General features: G+C 44.3%; 1 protein-coding gene across 1 annotated transcript in view; it reads right to left on the minus strand.

Annotated features, from left to right (window-relative positions):
- The window catches only part of LOC126424704 (dopamine D2-like receptor), a 188,229-nt gene extending 165,213 nt beyond the window's left edge, over positions 1 to 23,016 (minus strand). The window contains exon 1 of the mRNA XM_050087428.1: positions 22,908 to 23,016. Coding sequence (XP_049943385.1) covers positions 22,908 to 22,966 — 59 coding nt within the window. The 5' untranslated portion in view covers positions 22,967 to 23,016. The remainder of the gene's footprint in view (positions 1 to 22,907) is intronic.
- Positions 23,017 to 23,408: the final 392 nt, after the last annotated feature.

Below are 23,408 nucleotides of genomic sequence, written 5' to 3' on the forward strand. Positions count from 1 at the left end.
TGACGGACGGTCATTGAAGAGGATTACGACGAAAAAATAAGAGGACTGCAGCAGCAAAAGTCACTGCAGAAGTGAATTTCGCTCTCGTGAACTCTGTCAGAATCAAAACAACTCTAAGGGGGCTCCATAACATCAAATTTAGGAGTAGGTCTGGAATTCCAGAACTACATCTCAGTGACTGAAGTGCCTGTCACAGAAAAACGTGGTGCCGAAGCCATGACACCTGGACTGTGGAGCACTGGAAGAAAGTCAATTGGTCGGATAAGTTTTGATGCACAATCATTGTAACTTCTGATCGAGTTTGCACCCGATGTTTGAAAACACGGCGTGGGTTGGGTGATGATTTTGGCAACCTTATCGTCGTATTCCATGCTCCCATGGTTACTGTGCAAGATCGCATTACTGCCAAAAGTGTTTTGTCTTACTTTTTCCTCATCAGGTCCATCTCATTGTAGAATGTTCCCTAATGGTGATGGTGTGTTTAAAAATGACTGGGGCTATTTTTACACAACTTGTACCGACCAGGACTGGTTTCATGAGTATGAAGTTCAACTGTCGCAGTTCCCCTGCCTAAGCGTCACCAGATCTCAATGTTATTGAGCCTACTTTGTAGGAAAGGGTGTGTTATAGCTATCCACCTCCATCATCGTTAAATGAAATAGGCACCATTTGGGAGGATTAATGGTAAAGGATTCCCTTGAAAACAATACAGGACCTATATTTATCCATTGCGAGGCGACTGGAACGATCTACACCGTATCAGACATGATTATTTTGCTTTCGGTGATACCATGATTTCGTTCGTACCCTGTGTTGTGTCTAGACAAGACAGCCTAGACACAATGAGAGGAAACCGACAGGCACGCGCTAAGCCAAAGCAGGGTGCGTGAGGTCTGAAACAGGATACATAATGAATGCTATAAAGAAAAGTACGTAGCTGCTGGAATACTTAACTTTAATCCATCCTTGTGGTACATCTGGAGATTGTGGCGATACAAGTGAGACTCTTTAGATACATGCAATGTTACTAATGGCGCCTTGCTGGGTCGTAGCCATTGACGCAGCTGAAGGCTATTCTAACTATCTGCTCGGCAAAGGAGCGAGGCTTCGTCAGTGTGCATCGCTAGCTACGTCGTCCGTACAACTGGGGCGAGTGCTAGTCAGTCTCTCGAGACCTGCCTTGTGGTGGCGCTCGGTCTGCGATCACACAGTGGCGACATGTACTAATGGACCGCGGCCGATTTAAAACTACCACCTAGCAAGTGTGGTGTCTGGCGGTGACACCACACCCTGTACCTCACAACTAGTGATAGACATAATAACACAGAACACCTCAGTTACTTACTTTTTACATAGTGATGAACGAAACAGAGCTGACAGATTCATCGTGGCATTCGAAGTCTCCTTCTTTAAGAAATACAAATGCTCCATCAAGCTACAAGAATATATCTATAACAGGCAATGGGAGGTTGTTTTATGAATAGCTGTCGTACAATCTTATATAGCGTACAAGCCAAAAAAAATCATTTAAACTGCCTCTGCCTGCGAAAGCCGTTGGAGACAGAGTTTTGATCGCCTTTAATTAATTTCAGCAACTGGCCAAACTAATCCGTTTTTTCCCCTGTTACATCCAACTGTTCAGTACATTGCTCATAATTAATAAATGTGATTAATTTAAATTAACTTCTCAAGCTGAGTGTCGTAATGAAACCATCGCCATTTCATTAGTTTTCTCACACGTGATCGGCAAAGTTCACTACTTTTACGAATAACTGTGCCTGTACTGTTCAATGATGCCCTCTCAGTCTCAAACATTTTTAAAATTACGATCTGATAGTCGTCACAGCCGAAACGAAGCAGAAATAGCGCAGTAAATTAAAATAGTTATTAACCAATCAAGATTCGTGTAAGTTAATGATGATTTCAGATTAAGCCGGCCGCTGTGGGCAAGCGGTCTAGGCGCTTCAGTCTGGAACCGCGAGACCGCTACTGTCGCAGTTTTGAATCCTGCCTCTGGTATGGATGTGTGTGATGTCCTTAGGTTAATTGTGTTTAAGTAGTTCTAAGTTCTAGGGGACTGATGACCTCAGATGTTAAGTACCATAGTGCTCAGAGCCATTTGAACCATTTTTTTAAAATTTCAGATTCGTTCCAAGAATTTATCACCTTGATTAAAAAAAATATTCTATACATAAAGAAGCTTCACAGCAAGGAGTCAACAGCGTGGTCACTACACAAAATGACGCTTACTGTCGGGCCAAATAAAGTAAAACAATACATTTTTAAATTATAAGAATCTGATTCAATGGCGGCTTCCACCTAGTTTGCATTCATGGATGTTGTGCAGTTTCGGCTCAGTCTCAGGAGGCCACAGAAGAGGGACCAAAACGTCGAACAATGAAGAACTTCGAAGAGGTATACGACGTAGCCTAACGACTCAGAAGTTTTGTTCGTCAATGACATAGCACACGAAACCCTTCAGCCTTAAATGCTATTTACAAAACAGCCAAGAGAAGAGAAGCTACCCGCGGGTTGGTTACGACAGGTAGATTTTGCTCAGGGCAAAGTACAGTTCGAAGGATTATGGAGAACTACCCAAGGAACCCAAAGAAAGCACAGAGAACGTACTTCAAAAGAGAGATATAGGAGACCCAGCAAGATTTCTTGGTAAAAGAGGCGAGAAAGATGTACCGTAAAGTGAAATTCTTTAAGAAGGGCTACCGGAGGCGCCAAAAGTTTGTCAAGGCAAGTAGAGGGACCATACTCCCAACGATATCATCACTGCTGGGAAGGGGAAATGGTCAGGAAGCACTCAAATGTGCTCAACTTGAAAATCTGTTCAAATTTTAACACTGAGACTCTAGATTTAAATTACCTGCCACATACATTGGAGGAAATGAAGGTTCAGATAATGAAACTGAAGAGAAAAAGTACAGGAGAAGATGGAATCCAGGCAGAAGTCTTCAGACCGGAGGAGAGAGACTCCACAAGAAGGATGTGGAGTTTGGAGACGAGTACAGATGATTCGAAGATAGTGTCCATGTGTTCTATACACAACGAAGGTGACGGAATTGGCTGCACCAGCTTCGAAGGAATCAGTCTCCTTACCGTCTGCTATAAGGCTTTGTCCATCTGTATAATGGATAGAATTCTGCTCCTTGCAGGAAAAGTGGCTGGTGAATATCTAGGGGGATTGAAAACGGGCCGATCGACTGCCAGCAAGATCTATGTGGTGCGACAGCTCACCGAAAAATGTGGGAATAGTAGTATGGAGTAGAGCTGCTTGTGCTCCTCGTAGATTTTAAGAAGACACAAGGCTGCGTCCCCTAGGGAAGCCTGATGAATTGCCTAACCGAGTATGGAATACCCAAGAAACCAGTCAGCCTAGTTCGAGCTTACCCCAATGCTTCAAAAAGGAAACTGAAGCTCGAGGACCAAGTCACAGAGAGCTTTTACATAAACATTGAGAAAAGGAGATGGTGTGTCACCGATATTGTTCAATCTGTCGCTCGAAAAGATAACGAGAGAAATTTTCCGTAATACCTTCGCCAGGACCGAGATAGAAGGTGGAAACAGCCACACACCCCATATCTGGCCCTGTTGTCCACATCCAAGGAAGAACTGAGGGGGATGAGCGACATTTTGACACTGTACCACACAAGCAGCTTGTCGTGAAATTGCGTGCTTATGGAATATCGTCTGAGTTATGTAACTGGATTTGTGATTTCCTGTAAGAGAGATCACAGTTCATAGTAATTGACGAAAGGCATTGAGTAAAACAGAAGTGATTTCTGGCGTTCCCCAAGGCAGTGTTATAGGCCCTTTGCTATTCCTTAACTATATAAACAATTTGGGAGACAATATGAGCAGCCGTCTTAGGTTGTTTGCAGATGACGCTTTCGTTTATCGACTAATAAAGTCATCAGAAAATCAAAACAAAAAAATGGCTCTGGGCACTATGGGACTTAACATCTGAGCTCATCAGTCCCCTAGAGCTTAGAACTACTTAAAACTAACTAACCAAAGGACATCACACACATCCACGCCCGAGGCAGTATTCGAAGCTGTGACCGTAGCGGTCGTGCGGTTCCAGACTGAAGCACCCAGAACCGTTCGGCCGAACCGGCCGGCGACGAAAACAAATTGCGAAACGATTTAGAAAGATATCAGAATGGTGCGAAAATTGGCAGTTGACCCTAAATAACGAAAAGTGTGAGGTCATCCACACGAGTGCTAAAAGGAATTCGTTAATCTTCGGTTACGCGATAAATCAGTCTAATGTAAAAGCCGTAAATTCAACTAAATACCTAGGTATTACAATTACGAACAACTTAAATTGGAAGGAACACATAGCAAATGTTGTGGGGAAGGCTAACCAAAGACTGCATTTTACTGGCAGGACACTTAGAAATGTAACAGATCTACTAAGGAGACTGCCTACACTACGCTTGTCCGTCCTCTTTTAGGATACTGCTGCGCGGTGTGGAATCCTTACCAGATAGGAGTGACGGTGCACATCGAAAAAGTTCAAAGGAAGGAAGCACGTTTTGTATCATCGCGGAATGTGGGAGAGCGTGTCACAGATATGATACACGATTTGGGCTGGAAATCATAAAAAGGCGTTTTTCGTTGCGACGGAATCTTCTCACGAAATTCCAGTCACTAACTTTCTCCTCCGAATCTGAAAATATTTTGTTGACACCGACCTACATAGTGAGAAACCACAGTAAAATAAGGGAAATCAGAGCTCGTACGGAAACATATAGGTGTTCATTCTTTCCGCGCGCTATACGAGATTGGAATATTAGAGGATTGTGGTTCGATGAACCCTCTGCCAGGCACATAACCGTGATTTGCAGAGCATAGATGAAGCGGCACTGAGCAGAATATATCTCCTTTTGAAACAGTGGAGGACCGAGTATATCGTCATCAACAGGACTCATGTCTATTCAGCGGCGTCATATAGTCGGAACACCATCAAGCGAAAGGGTTCATAATTAAAAATATCTGCAGTGTAAACCTTACAGAGGATACATCGTGTGAAGCAGAAATCAAGCCGATCATACTTCAAGGTGAGCCAGCTTTTTAAATCACGCAGTTTCCCAAAGAATTTCGAAGTCCAGCGGTACAAAACACTGATTCAACCCGTAGGGCTGTATAGTTGTGATATATAGAGTGTCCGGAAAAAAAAACTTAAGTAACCGTCTCGTTTTCGAGAGTAAAGTGTTAAGGAATATCTATGATCTGGTACAAGATTAGATCAGTGGAGAATGGAGCATCTGGCATGGTTGTGAGATGGATGAAATCTACAATAGACCCAACATTTGATAAGAGGCAAGCTTAAAAAAAAAAGGATATAATCCATGAGGAATTGCTTCAGATCAGCTTAGTGGGTGGTTGGCGACAGAAGGCACAGAACAGAATCTAGTGGAGGAGGAGCCTTGTATGTCGTCTGTGCCTGATAGCTTAAAGTAAAACCGTCATCTATGACAGACAGCAGAACGATCTTACTGCCTCCACCATACAGCTCACGTATAAACAGTGAAGTTTGACATCAAAGCTCAAACAGAAGTATATAGACAGTCCATTTTGGAGTGGAACAGGAGAGGTAATGACTAGCAATGACAGGAGGTACTTTCCGCGATGCACCGTATGATAGCTTGAGGAGTGTGTATGTATATGTACATTCATGCTGACAAATTAAGGATAATTGCAGAATGTGGTGCTACACAACTTGGCACTACACACAACTGGCGCTAATAGCATAGGCACATAGTGAACACACACGACACAAATCTGTAAGTCAATTAGTGGTAAGTTGAGAAAACCATCCCGAAACACACGTGCTACAAAACGCCACTGTTTCCTGCGCATGTACCCCTACATCAATATGGGATATGATCACCTTGCACACGTACACAGACCGCACAACGGGTTAGCATACACTGGATAAGGTAGTCGAGCAGATGCTGGGGTATAGCCTCCCATTCTGGCACCAGTGCCTGTCGGAGCTCCTGAAGTGTCGTAGGGGTTTGAAGACGTACAGCGATACGTCGACCGAGAGCTTCCCAGGCGTGTTCGATGGGGTTTAGATCTGGAGCACAGGCAGGTCACTACATTCGCCTGATTTCTTCTGTTTCAAGGTTCTGCTCCACGATGGCACCTCGGTGGAGCCGTGCATTATCATCCATCAGCAGGAAGGTAGGACCAACTGCAACCCTGAAAATGTGGACATTCTGGTGCAAAATGACGTCCCGATACATCTGACCTGTTACAGTTCTTCTGTCAAAGACCTGCAGGGGTGTACGGGCACCAATCGTAATCCTACCCCACACCATCAAACCATGACCTCCATACAGGTCCTTTTTAAGGAAATTAAGGGGTTGGTATCTGTTTCCTGGTTCATGCCAGATGAAAACCCGGCGAGAATCACTGTTCAGACTATACCTGGATTCGTCTGTGAACATAACCTGGGACCACTGTTCCAATGCCCATGTACTGTGTTCTTGACATCTGGCTTTACAGGCTCTCCTGTGATCAGGGGTCAGTGGAATGCACCTTGCAGATCTCCAGGCGAATAAACCGTGTCTGTTCAGTCGTCTGTAGACTGTGTGTCTGGAGACAAGTATTCCAGTGGCTAATGTAAGGTCCCGAGCAAGGGTACCTGCAGTACTCTGTGGCCATCTGCGGGCACTGATGGTGAGATATCGGTCTTCTTGTGGTGTTGTACGCTGTGGACGTCCCATAATGTAGTGCCTGGACACGTTTCCTTTCTGCTGGAATCGTGGCCGTAATACTGAGATCACACTTTGTGACACACGGAGGGCCCGTGCTACGACCTGCTGTGTTTCAGCAACCTCCAGTCGCCCTAGTATTCTACCCCTCATAACGTCATCAATATGTGTTCTTTGAGCCATTTTTAACACACAGTCACCATTGGCACGTCTGAAAACGTCTGCACACTTACTCGCTGCACGATACTCCGACATGCACCAACACACCTCTGCGTATTTGGACTGCTGCCAGCGCCACCTTGCGACAACAGCAGGTCAAATGCACCGCATGGGCATACCGCGAGGTGATTTAAGCGGGGAAACCGCCCACCAGAGCGTTGTTTCACCATGTATCAACATTATCCTTAATTTATGAGCATGAGTGTAGATGTTAGTGAGCACAGCGACAATGCACAAGGTTGTTGTTCTCTTTCTCTCTCTCTCTCTCTCTCTCTCTGCCAGAACGAATCGTACACCCGCCTTCTAAGTTTCATTGCACTGTAGTCGCGGTCGCTTCTGCGAAGTCTGGTCAGATACGCCTGACGCCTGTACGTCGTCAACAAGAGGAAACACTTGTAGCCGGACGTGCTGAGCCGTAACTGGGTTTGGGGGCGGGTTTACTGGAGACACACTTCACTGGGCACACTTGTAGGCCGGTGGTGGGCGGAGGCTAAGAGACCCGCCAGCCAGCTATCTGTAAGAGCAGCTGGACGAACTGCGCCCGGCAGCTGGAAGGCGCGGCGGCGCTGGAATTCCAGCCGGCTGGAGAGGGGAGCGCGCTGATCGGCTTAGCACCGTCTGCCACCGGCTGTTGCGTCACGATAAGGGACGGGGGAGGGGAAGGGAGGTGATGGGTAAGGGCTGGGGGGGAGGGAGGTGACAATACGGGCGGGGCCGCCCCCTCAGCCGGTTCTCGACTTTACGGTCTCGCGGGATCGATAGGTGGTCGACGCGGCTGTCCGATCCGGCGCCCCGTTGTCACACGGCGTGGAGTCCAGACACTCTCCAGCCGCGGCGGAAGCTCGTGGCACAGCGGGACGCGTCTTTTCCTCCAAGTGATCTCGAGCACGAAGCGTTGTGTCTGGTAATGGGAGCAGACCTTCAATTTTTTTTCTTTTTTCATCTTTTGTCGTGGGCTTCTCAGGTGGCAGACACCAGTACGTTGTCCTGGACGGCGAGTGTTCGTGACAGAATATGGTTTGTATTCAGGGCCGTCATATCCTGGATATATAATTTTGAATGAAAAATCGACTTCAGCTGTAGGTACTTTATTTATAAGCCAGGCCAGTTTCGCAGCATAATTACGCGTTTTTCATACAAAATAATAGATAAGATCTCATAACTCACGTCTAACGTCTTGTCTTACAACATGACTATCAAGAAAAGTTGTACGAGATGAACATATTCGAAAAAAATTATGTTCTGATTTAAAAAAAAAAAGTGTATGACCCAGCATCGATAGCAATTTATCACTATGGGTTCAAAAATGTTTCAAATGGCTCTGAGCATTATGGGACTTAACTCATCAGTCGCGTAGAACTTAAAACTACTTAAACCTAACCAACCCAAGGACATCACACACATCCATGCCCAAGGCAGGATTCGCACCTGCGACCGTAGCGAAAAAATGGCTCTGAGCACTATGGGACTGAACATCGATGGTCATCAGCCCCCAAGAACTTAGAACTACTTAAACCTAACTAACCTAAGGACAGCACACAACACCCAGCCATCACGAGGCAGAGAAAATCCCTGACCCCGCCGGGAATCGAACCCGGGGACCCGGGCGTGGGAAGCGAGAACGCTACCGCACGACCACGAGATGCGGGCCGACCGTAGCGGTCGCGCGGTTCCAGACTGTAGCGCCTAGAACCGCTCGGCCCCCGCTATGGGGCGGACGCCAACTATTAATTACTATAAAACGACATGGAACGCTCCGCTGATACGCTCCCATGATGTCAGAAGTACAAGGTGAACTACAGGGTCCTCTACATCGAAAACGTGGTCGAAATTAAGTAGCATCGGTCCCTCATTTACCACTGCAAGCGCGCGCATTGGACATGTAATAACAGGCTGCGTGTCAAGACGGGGACATACCGCATGCACGCGCAAATGCAGTGGTGAATGAGGGACCGATGCCGCTTAGTTTTACATATGCCCACAGATGATGGTATACGACCCATTTTTCATCACTTATTCGGTATAGGGCAGCCTGTTAGTTCACCCGATATTGGTAATCCTGACACCACATTAGCGTTCTATACCATTTCATAAATGTTCGCTACACAGCGAGAAATTGCCCTGAGCGCTGGGACATGCAATTCCCTTTTCTAACCAGAACTGACTTGATTTTATTACACCTGATGCTGTAGCTAAAATGCTGCCGTGCTTATAAATGAAGTAATTACAGCTGAAGCGGTTTCATCCTCAAAACAGATATAGCTATCGCCAGGAGTGCCTCGGTGAAAGAATGGCTCTTGTTTTATACACTGGGTAAGTCAGCAGGGAAGGTATATGCTTTTTGGGGTGACATTATCGGCGATTCTCAACAAAAAACTTCAAATGAACAAAGGACCTGTACATAATCGTATGCGACATATACCAGCTTCAAAATCATTAGCTCCTATTCACGAGCACACACATGCGAATCCATCCTAAGCTACATAAAGCTACGTTCCTTCGCGGTGACGCTTTGGTTCGGTGTTATTGAAGACAAACTCACAGGTCCAGCTGCTTTAGATAACCCCCTTAATGTAGTATGGTCTCTTGATTTCCTTCAAAATGTGTTATCATGAAACTTAGAGCATATACCTACAGCAACACGATGTCGTACGTACTTTTAGGTACGATGGAGGTGCTGCACAAAATGGTTCAAATGGCTCTGAGCACTATGGGACTCAACTGCTGTGGTCATCAGTCCCCTAGAACTTAGAACTACTTAAACCTAACTAACCTAAGGACATCACACACATCCATGCCCGAGGCAGGATTCGAACCTGCGACCGCAGCAGTTGCACGGTTCCGGACTGCGCGCCTAGAACCGCGGCCGGCAGGTGCTGCACATTCCGTACTGCCACGGACATAATGACTCCTCTGAAACTTATCCTGGGCGTTGCATCGACAGCGGTGGAGTCATTTCTTTGCCATCAATGTCAGGCGAAATTACGCCATTGGATTACTGTTTGAGGGTTTCGCTTAAGAGTGAAGTCTAAAAGCGCACGTTCACTGAAGCGCCGGCCGTGCGGGGTAGCCGACCGGTCTGAGGCGGGCCACGAGGCTCCCCCCCCCCCCCCCCCCCCCCCTAGGAGGTTCGAGTCCTCCCTCGGGCATGGATGTGTGGGCGTAAGTTATTTTAAGTTAGATTAAGAAGTAGTGTGTAAGCTTAGGGACTGATGACCTGCGCAGTTTGGTCCCGTAAGATCTTACCACAAATTTAATTTACTGAAGCACCAAGCAATCTGGTATAGGCATACGTATTCAAAGACAGAGATCTGTAAACAGACAGAATACGGCGCTGTGGTCGGCAATGCTTATATTCGACAAAAAGTGTTTGGCGCAGATGTTGCGTCGGCTACTGCTGCTACAATGGCAGGTTAAAAAGATTTAAGTGGGTTTTAACGTGGTGGTGTAGTCGGCCCACGAGCGATAGAACACAGTGTCTCCGAAGTAGCGAAGAAACGGTGAATTTTCCGTGCGACCATCTTACGAGTGCACTGTGAATTTTAGGAATCTGATAAAACATCAAATCTCCGACATCGCTGTGGCCGGAAAAAAAGAATAGGACCAACGACGACTGAAGAGAATCTGCCGGCCGAAGTGGCCTTGCGGTTCTAGGCGCTGCAGTCTGGAACCGCGAGGCCGCTACGGTCGCAGGTTCGAATCCTGCCTCGGGCATGGATGTGTGTGATGTCCTTAGGTTAGGTAGGTTTAACTAGTTCTAAGTTTTAGGGGACTAATGACCTCAGCAGTTGAGTCCCATAGTGCTCAGAGCCATTTGAACCATTTTTTTTAAGAGAATCGTTCAACGTGAGAGAAGTCCAAGCCTTCTGCAAATCGCTGCAGATTTCAATGCTGGGCCATCAACAAGTGCCAGCGTGCGAACGGTTCAAAAACATTATAGATATGGCCTTTCGGAGCCGAAGACCCACTCCTCTACCCTAGATGACTGCACGACACAAAGATTTACTCATCGCCAGGGCTCGTCAACGCCGACAAATGTCTTTTGATGGCAGGAAGCACGTTGCGTCGTAGGACAAGTCTCGTTGCATATTGTGTCGAGCGGACGGACGTGAGTATGGAGACAACCTCATGAATCCATGAACCCTGCATGTCAGTAGGAGAATGTACAAACTGGCGCAGGGTGTGCAACGGTGTGGGACGTGTGCAGTTGGAGTGATTTGGGACCCATGATACGTGTAGATGCGACTCGGATGATCATCTGCTTCCATTCATGTCCATTGTGTATTCCGACGGACTCGGGAAATTTCAGCAGGACAATACGATACCACACACTTCCAAAATTGCTACAAAGTGGGCCCAGGAACATTCTTCTGATTTTAAACACACCCAATGGCCACAAAAAATCCCTAGACATGAACATTGTTGAGCATATTTGGGATGCCCCCAACGTACTGTTCAGAAGAGCTCTCCACCCCCTCGTACTCTCACGGATTTATGGGCAGCCATGCAGGATTCATGGTGTCAGTTCCCTATAGCACTACTTCAGACATTAGTGGAGTCCATGCTACGTCGTGTTGCGGCATTTCTGTGTGCTCGCTGGGGCCCTAGACGGTATTAGGCAGGTTCAGCATCATCTTTGGCTCTTCAGTGTATTTTAAATCTGTGCGATCAAGTAAAGGATCGTACGGGTGAACTCATGTCGGCAACACAGCAGCTGTCTATAAAAGCTGAAAAATGCATTGCAACCGACAGTGAACTTCTCGAACATCTTTTGCGAGGAAAATATCATCTGCATTTTTTCTGTTTCCTCGGAAACTGTTAAGGGCAGGTGAAATGTCCATGTGACATTTTTCTTTCAGAATCATTGTTTCTATCATCCCTAAAAGCACGTATATTTCCTCCTGACTCACCTTGTGTACATAAATGATATGACAGCAACCTGTGTCTCTTTGCTGATGTCGTTTTAGTACACAGGACACTGTTGTCGGCTGACTGTAGGAGGATACACAGGGTGTATACGGGGACAGGGAAAAAAAATTCCCGGATTATTCCAGGATTTCTCCCGGATATCCCGTTTAAAAAATATGCTTTTTCCCGGGCAAAACCGGGCAAAAATACACTTTTTCTGTGCTGAGTGACAGTAGGTTTTCCGTAGATTTTCCCTTATCAATCCATTGAATGGTTAATGTTTTATACAAACGCATGGAACGTCCCGGGAAAAAAAGGAAAAGACGGGGCAAAGAAGTTTTGGACAGACTTTTAATTAAAAAAAAAAGGAGAGAAGTTTTGGAAAGACCTTTGATTTGCAGCAACATATACGTTGCATACTTTCGTAATACGAAAATATAAATTCGAATTGCACCAAATACAGCGCGTTAGTTTTCGGAGCGTTGAAACCGAGGTTGGGATGTCCTTTTGTAAGCGAGTCATGCCTCAAGCCACGAGATCTCGTCAGCCGATGGCAGCAGCTATTCAGAGCATAGCACACGTGTTATAGTCAGCCAAGAGCATCGGAATTTTGTAAGCCATACTAAAATGCATAATTTGGCTTGAAGTGCAAATTGGCTTTTTCCAGATTCACAATGAAGTAAGTCCCATCTATTATTAAACTTTTCAGTGTGGTTTTTGGGATGTAAATTTTCTTGGAGTACCAGTACCCTATAATCTCATTTTTGGCTCTTTATTATGACATAATGCCATATATGGCAGAAGATGATAACGTGCACTTGAAATTGCACTTGAAATTTAGCGAACGGTTGGAACTAGCCAATACTGTAGAATGAAACACTTCGTTTCAAATAAAATGACTGAATCGGCGGCAAGATTAATGAAGCCAAATTTCTTTAGCAAACTTGCAAAAATAACTTCACTGTTCTGCAAGGCGATTAATGCTTCACTACTACTAACTTGGAAATAAAATAAAATCAGAAAACTGAAATTAATAATATATTTTTGCCCTCCGTAATTATGTGAATGTATTTTAATTCACCTGATAGCTCCCGGCCACAGAAATCCGTTTTGTTTTCATTTGACGTGGGAGCTGTACACGAAGAGAAGCAGCGAAATCAAACGTAAATACGGGTCACGTGGAGGTTAGCCCCCTCCCCACTACAACTCAGAGAACTCTGTGCAAGCGTGAATATGGCAGCTAGGGCGCGCGAGAAAAATTTTTCTCGTTTGCATCTGGCTGCTCGCTGCTACTACCGATACAGCTAACAGCCAAACTTCAAGTAGCGGGAGAAGGTACTGCTTATACGCGAGTCAAATGCGCATGCGCAACAGACCGCTGGCAATTGGTCAAACGAACCTAATGTGAACAGTTGCGACGTCATGCTCATAGCAAGCAGTTTATTGTTACGAAGAATTGCAGTCTGCGCCCTACGGCCTTTGACATATTTTTACTATCTGCAGACGCTTGTGCGTGCACGGTGTTTTGTTGTCGTAAATTGCACACTTCCTTTGAAACTAAATTTTTATTTTTTTCCCTCTCGTTTATATTTTATTGCCGCAGTGTCATTCTCCAGTAGCAGGATACAATAACATTCTTTGCTAGAGAATCGATTCTGCAGTCAAAATTACAAAAATTTAACTCAAAGCTATTCCCAGAATTCCGAAAAATTCCCGTTTTTTCCCGGTTTCCTTCCGGATGAAAAAATTCCCGGGTTTTTCCCGGATTTCCCGGTTGTCCCGCGTCGTATACACCCTGGATACAAGGCAAATCAAATATAATTATTTGGAACAGTTAATGGACAATTGCTGTATTTCAGGAAAAATCTTAAGTTAATACAGTTGTGTAGCAAAGACAATACAGTTAATGTTTGGATACTGCTTTACATAGTCACGCCAATTAAATATCTAGGCATAAGGTAGAAAAGCGATATGAATTGGAGCGAACATGTAAGGTTGATTTTACAGAAGGCGAATGGTCGGTTTCGACTCATTAGAGGATTTCTAGAAAGGTGTAGCTCATCTAGAAAGGAGACCGCGTACGTGACATTTGTTCAACCCATTCTTGAGTACTGCTAGAGTGTTCGGGATTCTCACCGGTTCGGATTAAGGGATCATATAGGAGCAGCGCAGAAGTGTGCTGCTATGTGTGTTACTGGTAGGTTCGATCAATAAGAGAGTATTACGAAAATGCTCCTTCAACTCAAACGAGATTCCCTGGAAAGAAGAAGATATTGTTTGCGTGAAACACTACAGAGATTGTTTGGACAACAATCATATGAAAAAGACTGCAGAACGATGCTACTTATACGAGTGTACATACCGCGTAAGGACCGTGGAGGCAAGACAGGAGAAATTAGAGCTCGTATAGAAACATACAAGCAATCGTTTTTCCCACGCGCTATTCGCGAATGGAACAGGAAAGACAACGTCGAGTAGGGGTACAAGATACCCTCCACCACGCACCGTATGGTGGCGTGCGGTGCATGTATGTAGCTGTAGATGTACTCTACTGTTCAATGTGTAGGTGTCGACTAATATAGTTGGTATACTTGACGACAATTTCAATCCATATTGGAATTGGGAAATTTAATAATAAAACACGTCTGATATCTTTACGGCATTCTTAGCGTGCTAATTTTCGAGAGAGCCGGGCAAAGTGGCCAGGCAATGATGTATCCACGTTTTTAATTTCAGTAGCAGTAGACGAAAATGCATGGAAATGACTGATTATAATCTACGACTGTTAAAGTACAATATGGAAAAGTTTAGTCACCTTAGGATCAAATTAAGTACTATAACCAGTTTAATTTTCACAAAGTGGCAAAATGGTCAACTTCCCCGACTGGAGATGGCAACCTGGTCATTAAATTCTGAACTCGAAAATAAGAGATAAAAAAACTGTTTAAATGATGAACTAAATGTATTTTATAGTGAAACAGAATTGAATTATTTACACTCAACTTCATGAGTCCAGGGGGAGTACGACTGGCACTAAATCCACTGCTCTTCTGCCCTTGAGTTTGGAAAATTTTCACTGCAATAAACGCACTCTCTATCTACGTTGTTGTCATCAAAAGAGCTCTTCTATATTTTGCTTATCTGCTCTTCGTACTCTTCTTTTTGCTGCCTTACTGCTCACTGGCTACTTTCAGTTTTTCTATCTTTTTGATTTCCTTTTTCTTTTCTTTCTTTATTTTACGCCTCAGGATCACTCATATAGAGACTTCCTGTAGGTGTCGCCACGGAAACCTTCTTTCGGTGGCTGCTTTTACGTTTTCCCCTAGACGAAGAGGGTAGAAGCCACAGCCGAGATGACAACTTTGCGCGCATTGATGCCATTACGCAAAAGCTCTGTACCATCTAGTAGCTAGACAAAACTTTCAACAACTAAAGTAGAATTATGTAGTGAAGATGAGACGCTTTCACCACAATTTCATTAAAAAGACGTAAGCCAGATTCCCTCCCCAGAATAAATATTCAAACTTGAGGATAACAAATATCCACAAGAAATGTAACTCTGAGAGCGGCACAGCAAACAGGTTAAACTTCATATGGAGACTCAGCACTCCACCGTGAATAAGTTATAACAAATTACGCATTTTCTGCGCGATTGCTACACCTTACAGCTCCTGAAACCCTTATAGGCACTTTACCCGCTATGTAAGTTTTCCCGGCTCTCCCCTATATTTGCAAGTCACCGATGGATCGTAGGAGCTGTTTCTTCTTGTATAAGGATCTTCACTTCGATGTCACCAAGCCACAAACGAGTATCCATAGGCGTTCAGTGCAATACTAAACGCAATTCAAGCTACTGTGGTGGAATACGTACAGAAGTGGAGAAGAACTTACGACGAGCGAAAACCTTATGACCAAGTGATTAATAGCGTATTGATCCTGTTTTGTTATCAAATACAGCAGCGTCTCTGCGGGCCCTCGATTGGACAAGTCTTGATAAGTTACTGGAGATACGTGCCACGAAATGCCTAGGTACAGGTCACGTGCCCAGTAGCGTCCCAAATGTCTTACATCGGGCTCTGATCAGGCGAAACTTGTGGCCAACGAACCATCGTGAGTTCAGTTCCATACTCCTAAAATTACTGCATGTCGTGTCTGGCCCTGTGACACAGACCTACCGGAAAATGACAACGCAATCATTCGCATGGAGGATCAGGTCATCAACAAAACTCGCGAAGTCCCAATCATGGACCTTTGATTGCAACCACAGGTTCTATAGAGGCCCAGTTGAATCATTCCCATCACAGTAAACGCCCCAGAGGGCTGAGCCCATGACGCGTTTGGGTTTTATCAGGAAACTTAACAGACTCTTGACGTCGTTCTTCTTTTCACTGTGGCGGTGCAGCGATCCTCCAAAGTATAATTACATTGGCAACATGGGAAGAGCTTGGCAGAAAACGAGATCATTTCTGTACCTACGTCTATACTAATAGTAGGACTACACAAACGTGGTATCTGTCTGTTTGAACACGCTAATCTCCAAAACTAAGAAACGAATTTTCATTGGATTTTCATGGGTAAATTAAGCAGAGATTGAGGCAATGTGTAGACTTTATTTCATCACAATCGGATAAAGGAATTTAAGTTACCCTCATTGCAAGTGTTATCTAAAACCGTCTTATCTGTCTGTATGCGTGTTCGGACACCCAAATCTCCTGAAATACCACACGAATTTTCGTGTGGTTTTGACTGGTAACTTGAGCATAGCTTGGGGCAACATACTGGCTCCATTCCATGAAAATCGGAATATGGAAAGAAAATTTGTCGTAGTTTAATGTTTCAACTAAAAACGTCAGCTCAGATAAATAGTTGAGATGCTTAATCACTATGGCTTACAATACCAAATAATCGATAGATAGTGCTGTTGGTTTAGTGGTAAACCAAAGAACCGTGGGACAGCGATGTCACTTTCCGGAAGTTTACTTCAGTGACAGAAGTAAGTCCGCAATTTTATCTTAATGAACGTAAACTAACAGCAAATTAAATGGCTGGAATATACGTATTGATTGATTTCGACTTGCCTATTAAAAACTTAATTATATTGATTTGAAGCCTTCCATTGTATTTTTTTAATATTTTACTTCATGCCTAGAAAAGTCTTTTTAACCTCAGTGACAGTAATATTACAGGCCGCGGTGGCTGAGCGGTTCTAGGCGCTTCAGTCCGGAACCACGCGGCTGCTACGGTCGTAGGTTCGAATCCTGCCTCGGGCATGGATGCGTGTAATGTGCATAGGTTAGTTAGGTTTACGTAGTTCCCAGTCTAGGGACTGATGACCTCCGATGTTAAGTCCCGTAGAGCTTAGATCTTTGTTGTTGTTGTGGTCTTCAGTCCTGAGACTGGCTTGATGCAGCTCTCCATGCTACTCTGTCCCGTGCAAGCTTCTTCATCTCCCAGTACCTACTGCAACCTACATCCTTCTGAATCTGCTTCATGTACTCATCTCTTGGTCTCCCTCTACGATTTTTACCCTCCACGCTGCCCACCAATGCTAAATTGGTGATCCCTTGATGCCTCAGAACATGCCCTACCAATCGATCCCTTCTTCTAGTCAAGTTGTGCCACAAACTTCTCTCCTCCCCAACCATATTCAATACCTCCTCATTAGTTATGTGATCTACCCATCTAATCTTCAGCATTTTTCTGTAGCACCACATTTCGAAAGCTTCTATTCTCTTCTTGTCTAAACTATTTATCGTCCACATTTCACGTCCATACATGGCTACACTCCATACAAATACTTTCAGAAATGACTTGACACTTAAATCTATATTCGATGTTAACAAATTTCTCTTCTTCAGAGACGCTTTCCTTACCATTGCCAGTCTACATTTTATATCCTCTCTACTTCGACCATCATCAGTTATTTTGCTCCCTAAATAGCGAAACTCCTTTACTACTTTATGTGTCTCATTTCCAAATCTAATACCCTCAGCATCTCCCGACTTAATTCGACTACATTCCATTATCCTCGTTTTGCTTTTGTTGGTGTTCATCTCATATCCTCCTTTCAAGACACTATCCATTCCCTTCAACTGCTCTTCCAAGTCCTTTGCTGTCTCTGACATAATTACAATGTCATCGGTGAACCTCAAGATTTTTATTTCTTTTCCATGGATTTTAAAACCCACTCCGAATTTTTCTTTTGTTTCATTCACTGCTTGTTCAATATACAGATAGAATAACATCGGGGAGAGGCTACAACCCTGTCTCACTCCCTTCCCATCCACTGCCTCCCTTTCATGCCCCTCAACTCTTATAACTGCCATCTGGTTTCTGTACAAATTGTAAATAGCCTTTCGCTCCCTGTATTTTACCCCTACCAACTTCAGAATCTGAAAGAGAGTATTCCAGTCAACATTGTCAACAGCTTTCTCTAAGTCTACAAATGCTAGAAACGTAGGTTTGCCTTTCCTTAATCTAGCATCCAAGATAAGTTGTAGGGTCAGTATTGTTTCACGTGTTCCAATATTTCTACGGAATCCAAACTGATCTTCTCCGAGGTCGGCTTCTACTAGTTTTTCGATTCGTCTGTAAACAATTCGCGTTAGTATTTGCAGCCGTGACTTATTAAACTGATAGTTCGGTAATTTTCACATCTGTCAACACCTGCTTTCTTTGGGATTGGAATTATTATATTCTTCTTGAAGTCCGAGGGTATTTCGCCTGTCTCATACATCTTGCTCACCAGATGGTAGAGTTTTGTCAGGACTGGCTGTCCCAAGGCTGTCAGTAGTTCTAATGGAATGTTGTCTACTCCCGGGGCCTTGTTTCGACTCAGGTCTTTCAGTGCTCTGTCAAACTCTTCACGCAGTGTCGTATCTCCCATTTCATCTTCATCTACATCCTCTTCCATTTCCATAATATTGTCCTCAAATACATCGCCCTGGTATAGACCCTCTATATACTCCTTCCACCTTTCTGCTTTCCCTTCTTTGTTTAGAACTGGCTTTCCATCTGAGCTCGTGATATTCATACAAGTGGTTCTCTTTTCTCCAAAGGTCTCTTTAATTTTCCTATAGGCAGTATCTATCTTACCCCTAGTGAGATAAGCCTCTACATCCTTACATTTGTCCTCTAGCCATCCCTGCTTAGCCATTTTGCACTCCCTATCGGTCTCGTTTTTGAGACGTTTGTATTTCTTTTTGCCAGCTTCATTTACTGCATTTTTATATTTTCTCCTTTCATCAATTAAATTCAATATCTCTTCTGTTACCCAAGGATTTCTAGAAGCCCTCGTCTTTTTACCTACTTGATCCACTGCTGCCTTCACTACTTCATCCCTCAAAGCTACCCATTGTTCTTTTACTGTATTTCTTTCCCCCATTCTTGTCAATTGTTCCCTTATGCTCTCCCTGAAACTCTGTACAACCTCTGGTTTAGTCAGTTTATCCAGGTCCCATCTCCTTAAATTCCCACCTTTTTGCAGTTTCTTCAGTTTTAATCTACAGGTCATAACCAATAGATTGTGGTCAGAGTCCGCATCTGCCCCTGGAAATGTCTTACAATTTAAAACCTGGTTCCTAAATCTCTGTTTTACCATTATATAATCTATCTGAAACCTGTCAGTATCTCCAAGCTTCTTCCATGTATACAACCTTCTTTTATGATTCTTGAACTAAGTGTTAGCTATGATTAAGTTGTGCTCTGTGCAAAATTCTACCAGTTGGCTTCCTCTTTTATTTCTTACCCCCAATCCATTTTCACCTACTACGTTTCCTTCTCTCCCTTTTCCTACTACCGAATTCCAGTCACCCATGACTATTAAAGTTTCGTCTCCCTTCACTATCTGAATGATTTCTTTTATTTCATCATACATTTCTTCAATTTCTTCGTCATCTGCAGAGCTAGTTGGCATATAAACTTGTAATACTGTAGTAGGCGTGGGCTTTGTGTCTATCGTGGCCACAATAATGCGTTCACTGTGCTGTTTGTAGTAGCTTACCCGCATTCCTATTTTTTTATTCATTATTAAACCTACTCCTGCATTACCCCTATTTGACTTTGTATTTATAACCCTGTATTCGCCTGACCAAAAATCTTGTTCCTCCTGCCACCGAACTTCACTAATTCCCACTATATCTAACTTTAACCTATCCATTTCCATTTTTAAATTTTCTAACCTACCTGGCCGATTAAGGGATCTGACATTCCACGCTCCGATCCGTAGAACGCCAGTTTTCTTTCTCCTGATAACGACGTCCTCTTGAGTAGTCCCCGACCGGAGATCCGAATGGGGGACTATTTTACCTCCGGAATATTTTACCCAAGAGGACGCCGTATCATTAACCATACAGTAGAGCTGCATGCCCTCGGGAAAAATTACGGCTGTAGTTTCCCCTTGCTTTCAACCGTTCGCAGTACCAGCACAGCAAGGCTGTATTGGGTAGTGTTACGAGGCCAGATCAGTCAATCATCCAGACTGTTGCCCCTGCAACTACTGAAAAGGCTGCTGACCCTCTTCAGGAACCACACGTTTGTCTGGCCTCTCAACAGATACCCCTACGTTGTGGTTGTACCTACGGTACGGCTAGCTGTATCGCTGAGGCACGCAAGCCTCCTCACCAATGGCAGGGTCCATGGTTCATTGGGGGGGGGGGGGGGGGGGTGTGCTTAGAGCTATTTGACAGTAATATTTCCGGAAGTTTACGTAAAGGAGAGAATTTAATGCCGCAATCTTCTCTCTATGAATACAAACTGATAATTAATTATGCAGATATACTAGTTTCGATTTGTGGATTAAAAGCTTCACGAAATTGCTCTGCTTCTTTCGACAGGTGTAAATTATATTCTTTGTTATAAGAAAACGAGTCTAGTAAGTCTGTTTTGTGATTTGGTTGCCTACTCATTTCATTTAGATTTTGTTTTGCTTAAGAGTAAAATGCCTAGGAGACGGTTGAGTCTTTCTTAGTACACTAGAAAGGCTAAAAGGCTCAGGAATCTAATAAACATCACGAGGAGAGACTTGCCGCACCTCACGAATATCAGGCTTTAACTCACTCTTAGCAAACTCCTTCCTAAAGCTAGGCACTACATAACTCTTATGCAGACGGTCTTGCATTATCTCGCTCCTCAGAACCCTTCACTAGGGCGGGATTAAAGTTACTTCTCTCCAAAGTAACAACATAGAAGCGGAAATTTTGATGGGAAGTGGCGCCGGCGAGTTTTTTTATCCCGAATCCAGCTTAACCTAGCAGTTTCTCGTTTCGCGTTAAGCGTATACAGTTCTCATTGAGCTTATTTTATGCCAAGACCATAAACAAAGCATATGCCCACACGCTGCATGCTGCAAATGTGGACTTCAGCGTCAGTCGTTTTCATACAGCCAGTTGTAGGTGATTCTCTCCCTTGTTAGTGAAACAAACAAGTTCTTCCTTCATTTCCCTAATCAAATTGTTTCAAACATTGTGTACTAAGAAGCCATACAAGTTGAAAACAAGTTCCACACCTACGAACTGTCAGGGACAGCTATAAATAAATACCCGGACAATGCCAGCTTTGTTAGCTAGTCTAGATATACTTTGTTACGGAGTGAATGCGTTTTCATGGTCATTCCCATACACAATGAGTGGTTGTTCAAGGGCCAATGAGACTTGCTCGCTGTACAGCCTTGCCTGACGGGTTACCTGATTCAGCGGACGTAAACTGAGTGACTGTTGGTCGGTTTGTTTGGGGGTTATCCGTCCCATCTGCGTGACGACAACATGCATTATCGTTGGGCTATCGTTCGGTTCGTTGGATATATATGGGGACAAAGAGCCAAACGACGGCTACTTTTGCATTCGAGTTGTCTACTACACTGAAGAGCCAAGGAAACTGGTACACCTGCATAATATCGTGTAGCACCCCCGCGAGCACGCAGAAGTGCCGCTTCATCTACTATCTCCTATCTAGTATGTCATTTATATATATTGTGAAAAGCAATGGTCCCATAACACTCCCTGTGGCACGCCAGAGGTTATTGTAACGTCTGTAGACGTCTCCCCATTGAGAACAACACGCCATGCTGTGTTCTGTTTGCTAAAAACTCTTCAATCCAGCCACACAGCAGGTCTGATATTCCGTATGCTCTTATTCTGTTTATCAGGCCACAGTGCGGAACTGTATCGAACGCCTTCCGGAAGTCAAGGAAAATGGCATCTACCTGGGAGCCTGTATCTAATATTTCTGGGTCTCACGAACAAATAAAGTTAGTTGGGTCTCACACGATCGCTGTTTCCGGAATCCATGTTGATTCCTACAGAGTATATTCTGGGTTTCCAGAAACGACATTACACGTGAGCAAAAAACATGTTGTAAAATTCTACAACAGATCGACGTCAGAGATATAGGTCTATAGTTTTGCGCATCTGCTCGACGACCCTTCTTGAAGACTGGGACTGCCTGTGTCCTTTTCCAATCATTTGGAACCTTCCGTTCCTCTAGAGACCTGCGGTACACGGCTGTTAGAAGGGGGGCAAGTTCTTTCGCGTACTCTGTGTAGAATAGAATTGGTATCCAGTCAGGTCCAGTGGACTCTCCTCTGTTGAGTGATTTCAGTTGTTTTTTTATTCCTTGGACACTTATTTCGATGTCAGCTATAACAAGTGAAATGAAAACTTCTCTCTCTGTCCAGCTGTATCGGCGTAACAAATAAAAACTGAACACATGTTTATGCAACGTTTTATTCGAATTAGTCTATACCATCACGGCGTAAAATGCTTCTTATCCGTTTCGAACAGTCTGTGTGTAGCTGTTGAACTCAGCGAGTACGGTCCAACCGATCACCTTGGTCGGGAGTATACTCGTCGTTATCACTTTTATTAATGTGAGAGGCTGTTCATGAGGGGAGCCATTAATCTAGCCACCATCTATTATCCTCTCTATGAACCACCCTGGCAAACGCGGTCGAAGTGTTCAGCGCTCGATGCACTATTAATTCATCTCAAGCAGGGACTGACGCAAGTCCGCCACCAGACGCACAGTATTTCGGGAGAGCGCGGCACCCACCTGTCGATGCTGATAGCGACCAGGTTGAAGATGGAGGAGGTGCTGCAGGTGACGTCCATGGCGATGTAGAAGTCGCACACGAAGCTGGGAAGGCCCCACGTGCCGTTCACCTGGAGGGCAAACAAACAGGAAAACCTCCGTCAGTTTACGATACGTCGCTCTACCTCAACTGTAGCATTATTTTATGTTATCAATGTAAACGGATTGTAAACACAGGTATTCCGAATATACCGGGTGATGAAAAAGTCAGTATAAACTTGAAAACTTAATAAACCACGGAATAATGTAAATAGATAGGTAAAAATTGACACACATGCTTGGAATGACATGGTGTTTCATTAGAACCACCCCGTGTTGCTATACGCGTGAAAGATCTCTTGCGCGCGTCGTTTGGTGATGATCGTGTGCTCAGCCGCCACTTTCTTCATGTTTGGCCTCCCAGGTCCGCAGACCTCAGTCCGTGCGATTATTGGCTTTGGGGTTACCTGAAGTCGCAGTGTA

Source organism: Schistocerca serialis, chromosome 10 (assembly GCF_023864345.2).
Source record: "Schistocerca serialis cubense isolate TAMUIC-IGC-003099 chromosome 10, iqSchSeri2.2, whole genome shotgun sequence".
NCBI lineage: Eukaryota > Metazoa > Arthropoda > Insecta > Orthoptera > Acrididae > Schistocerca > Schistocerca serialis.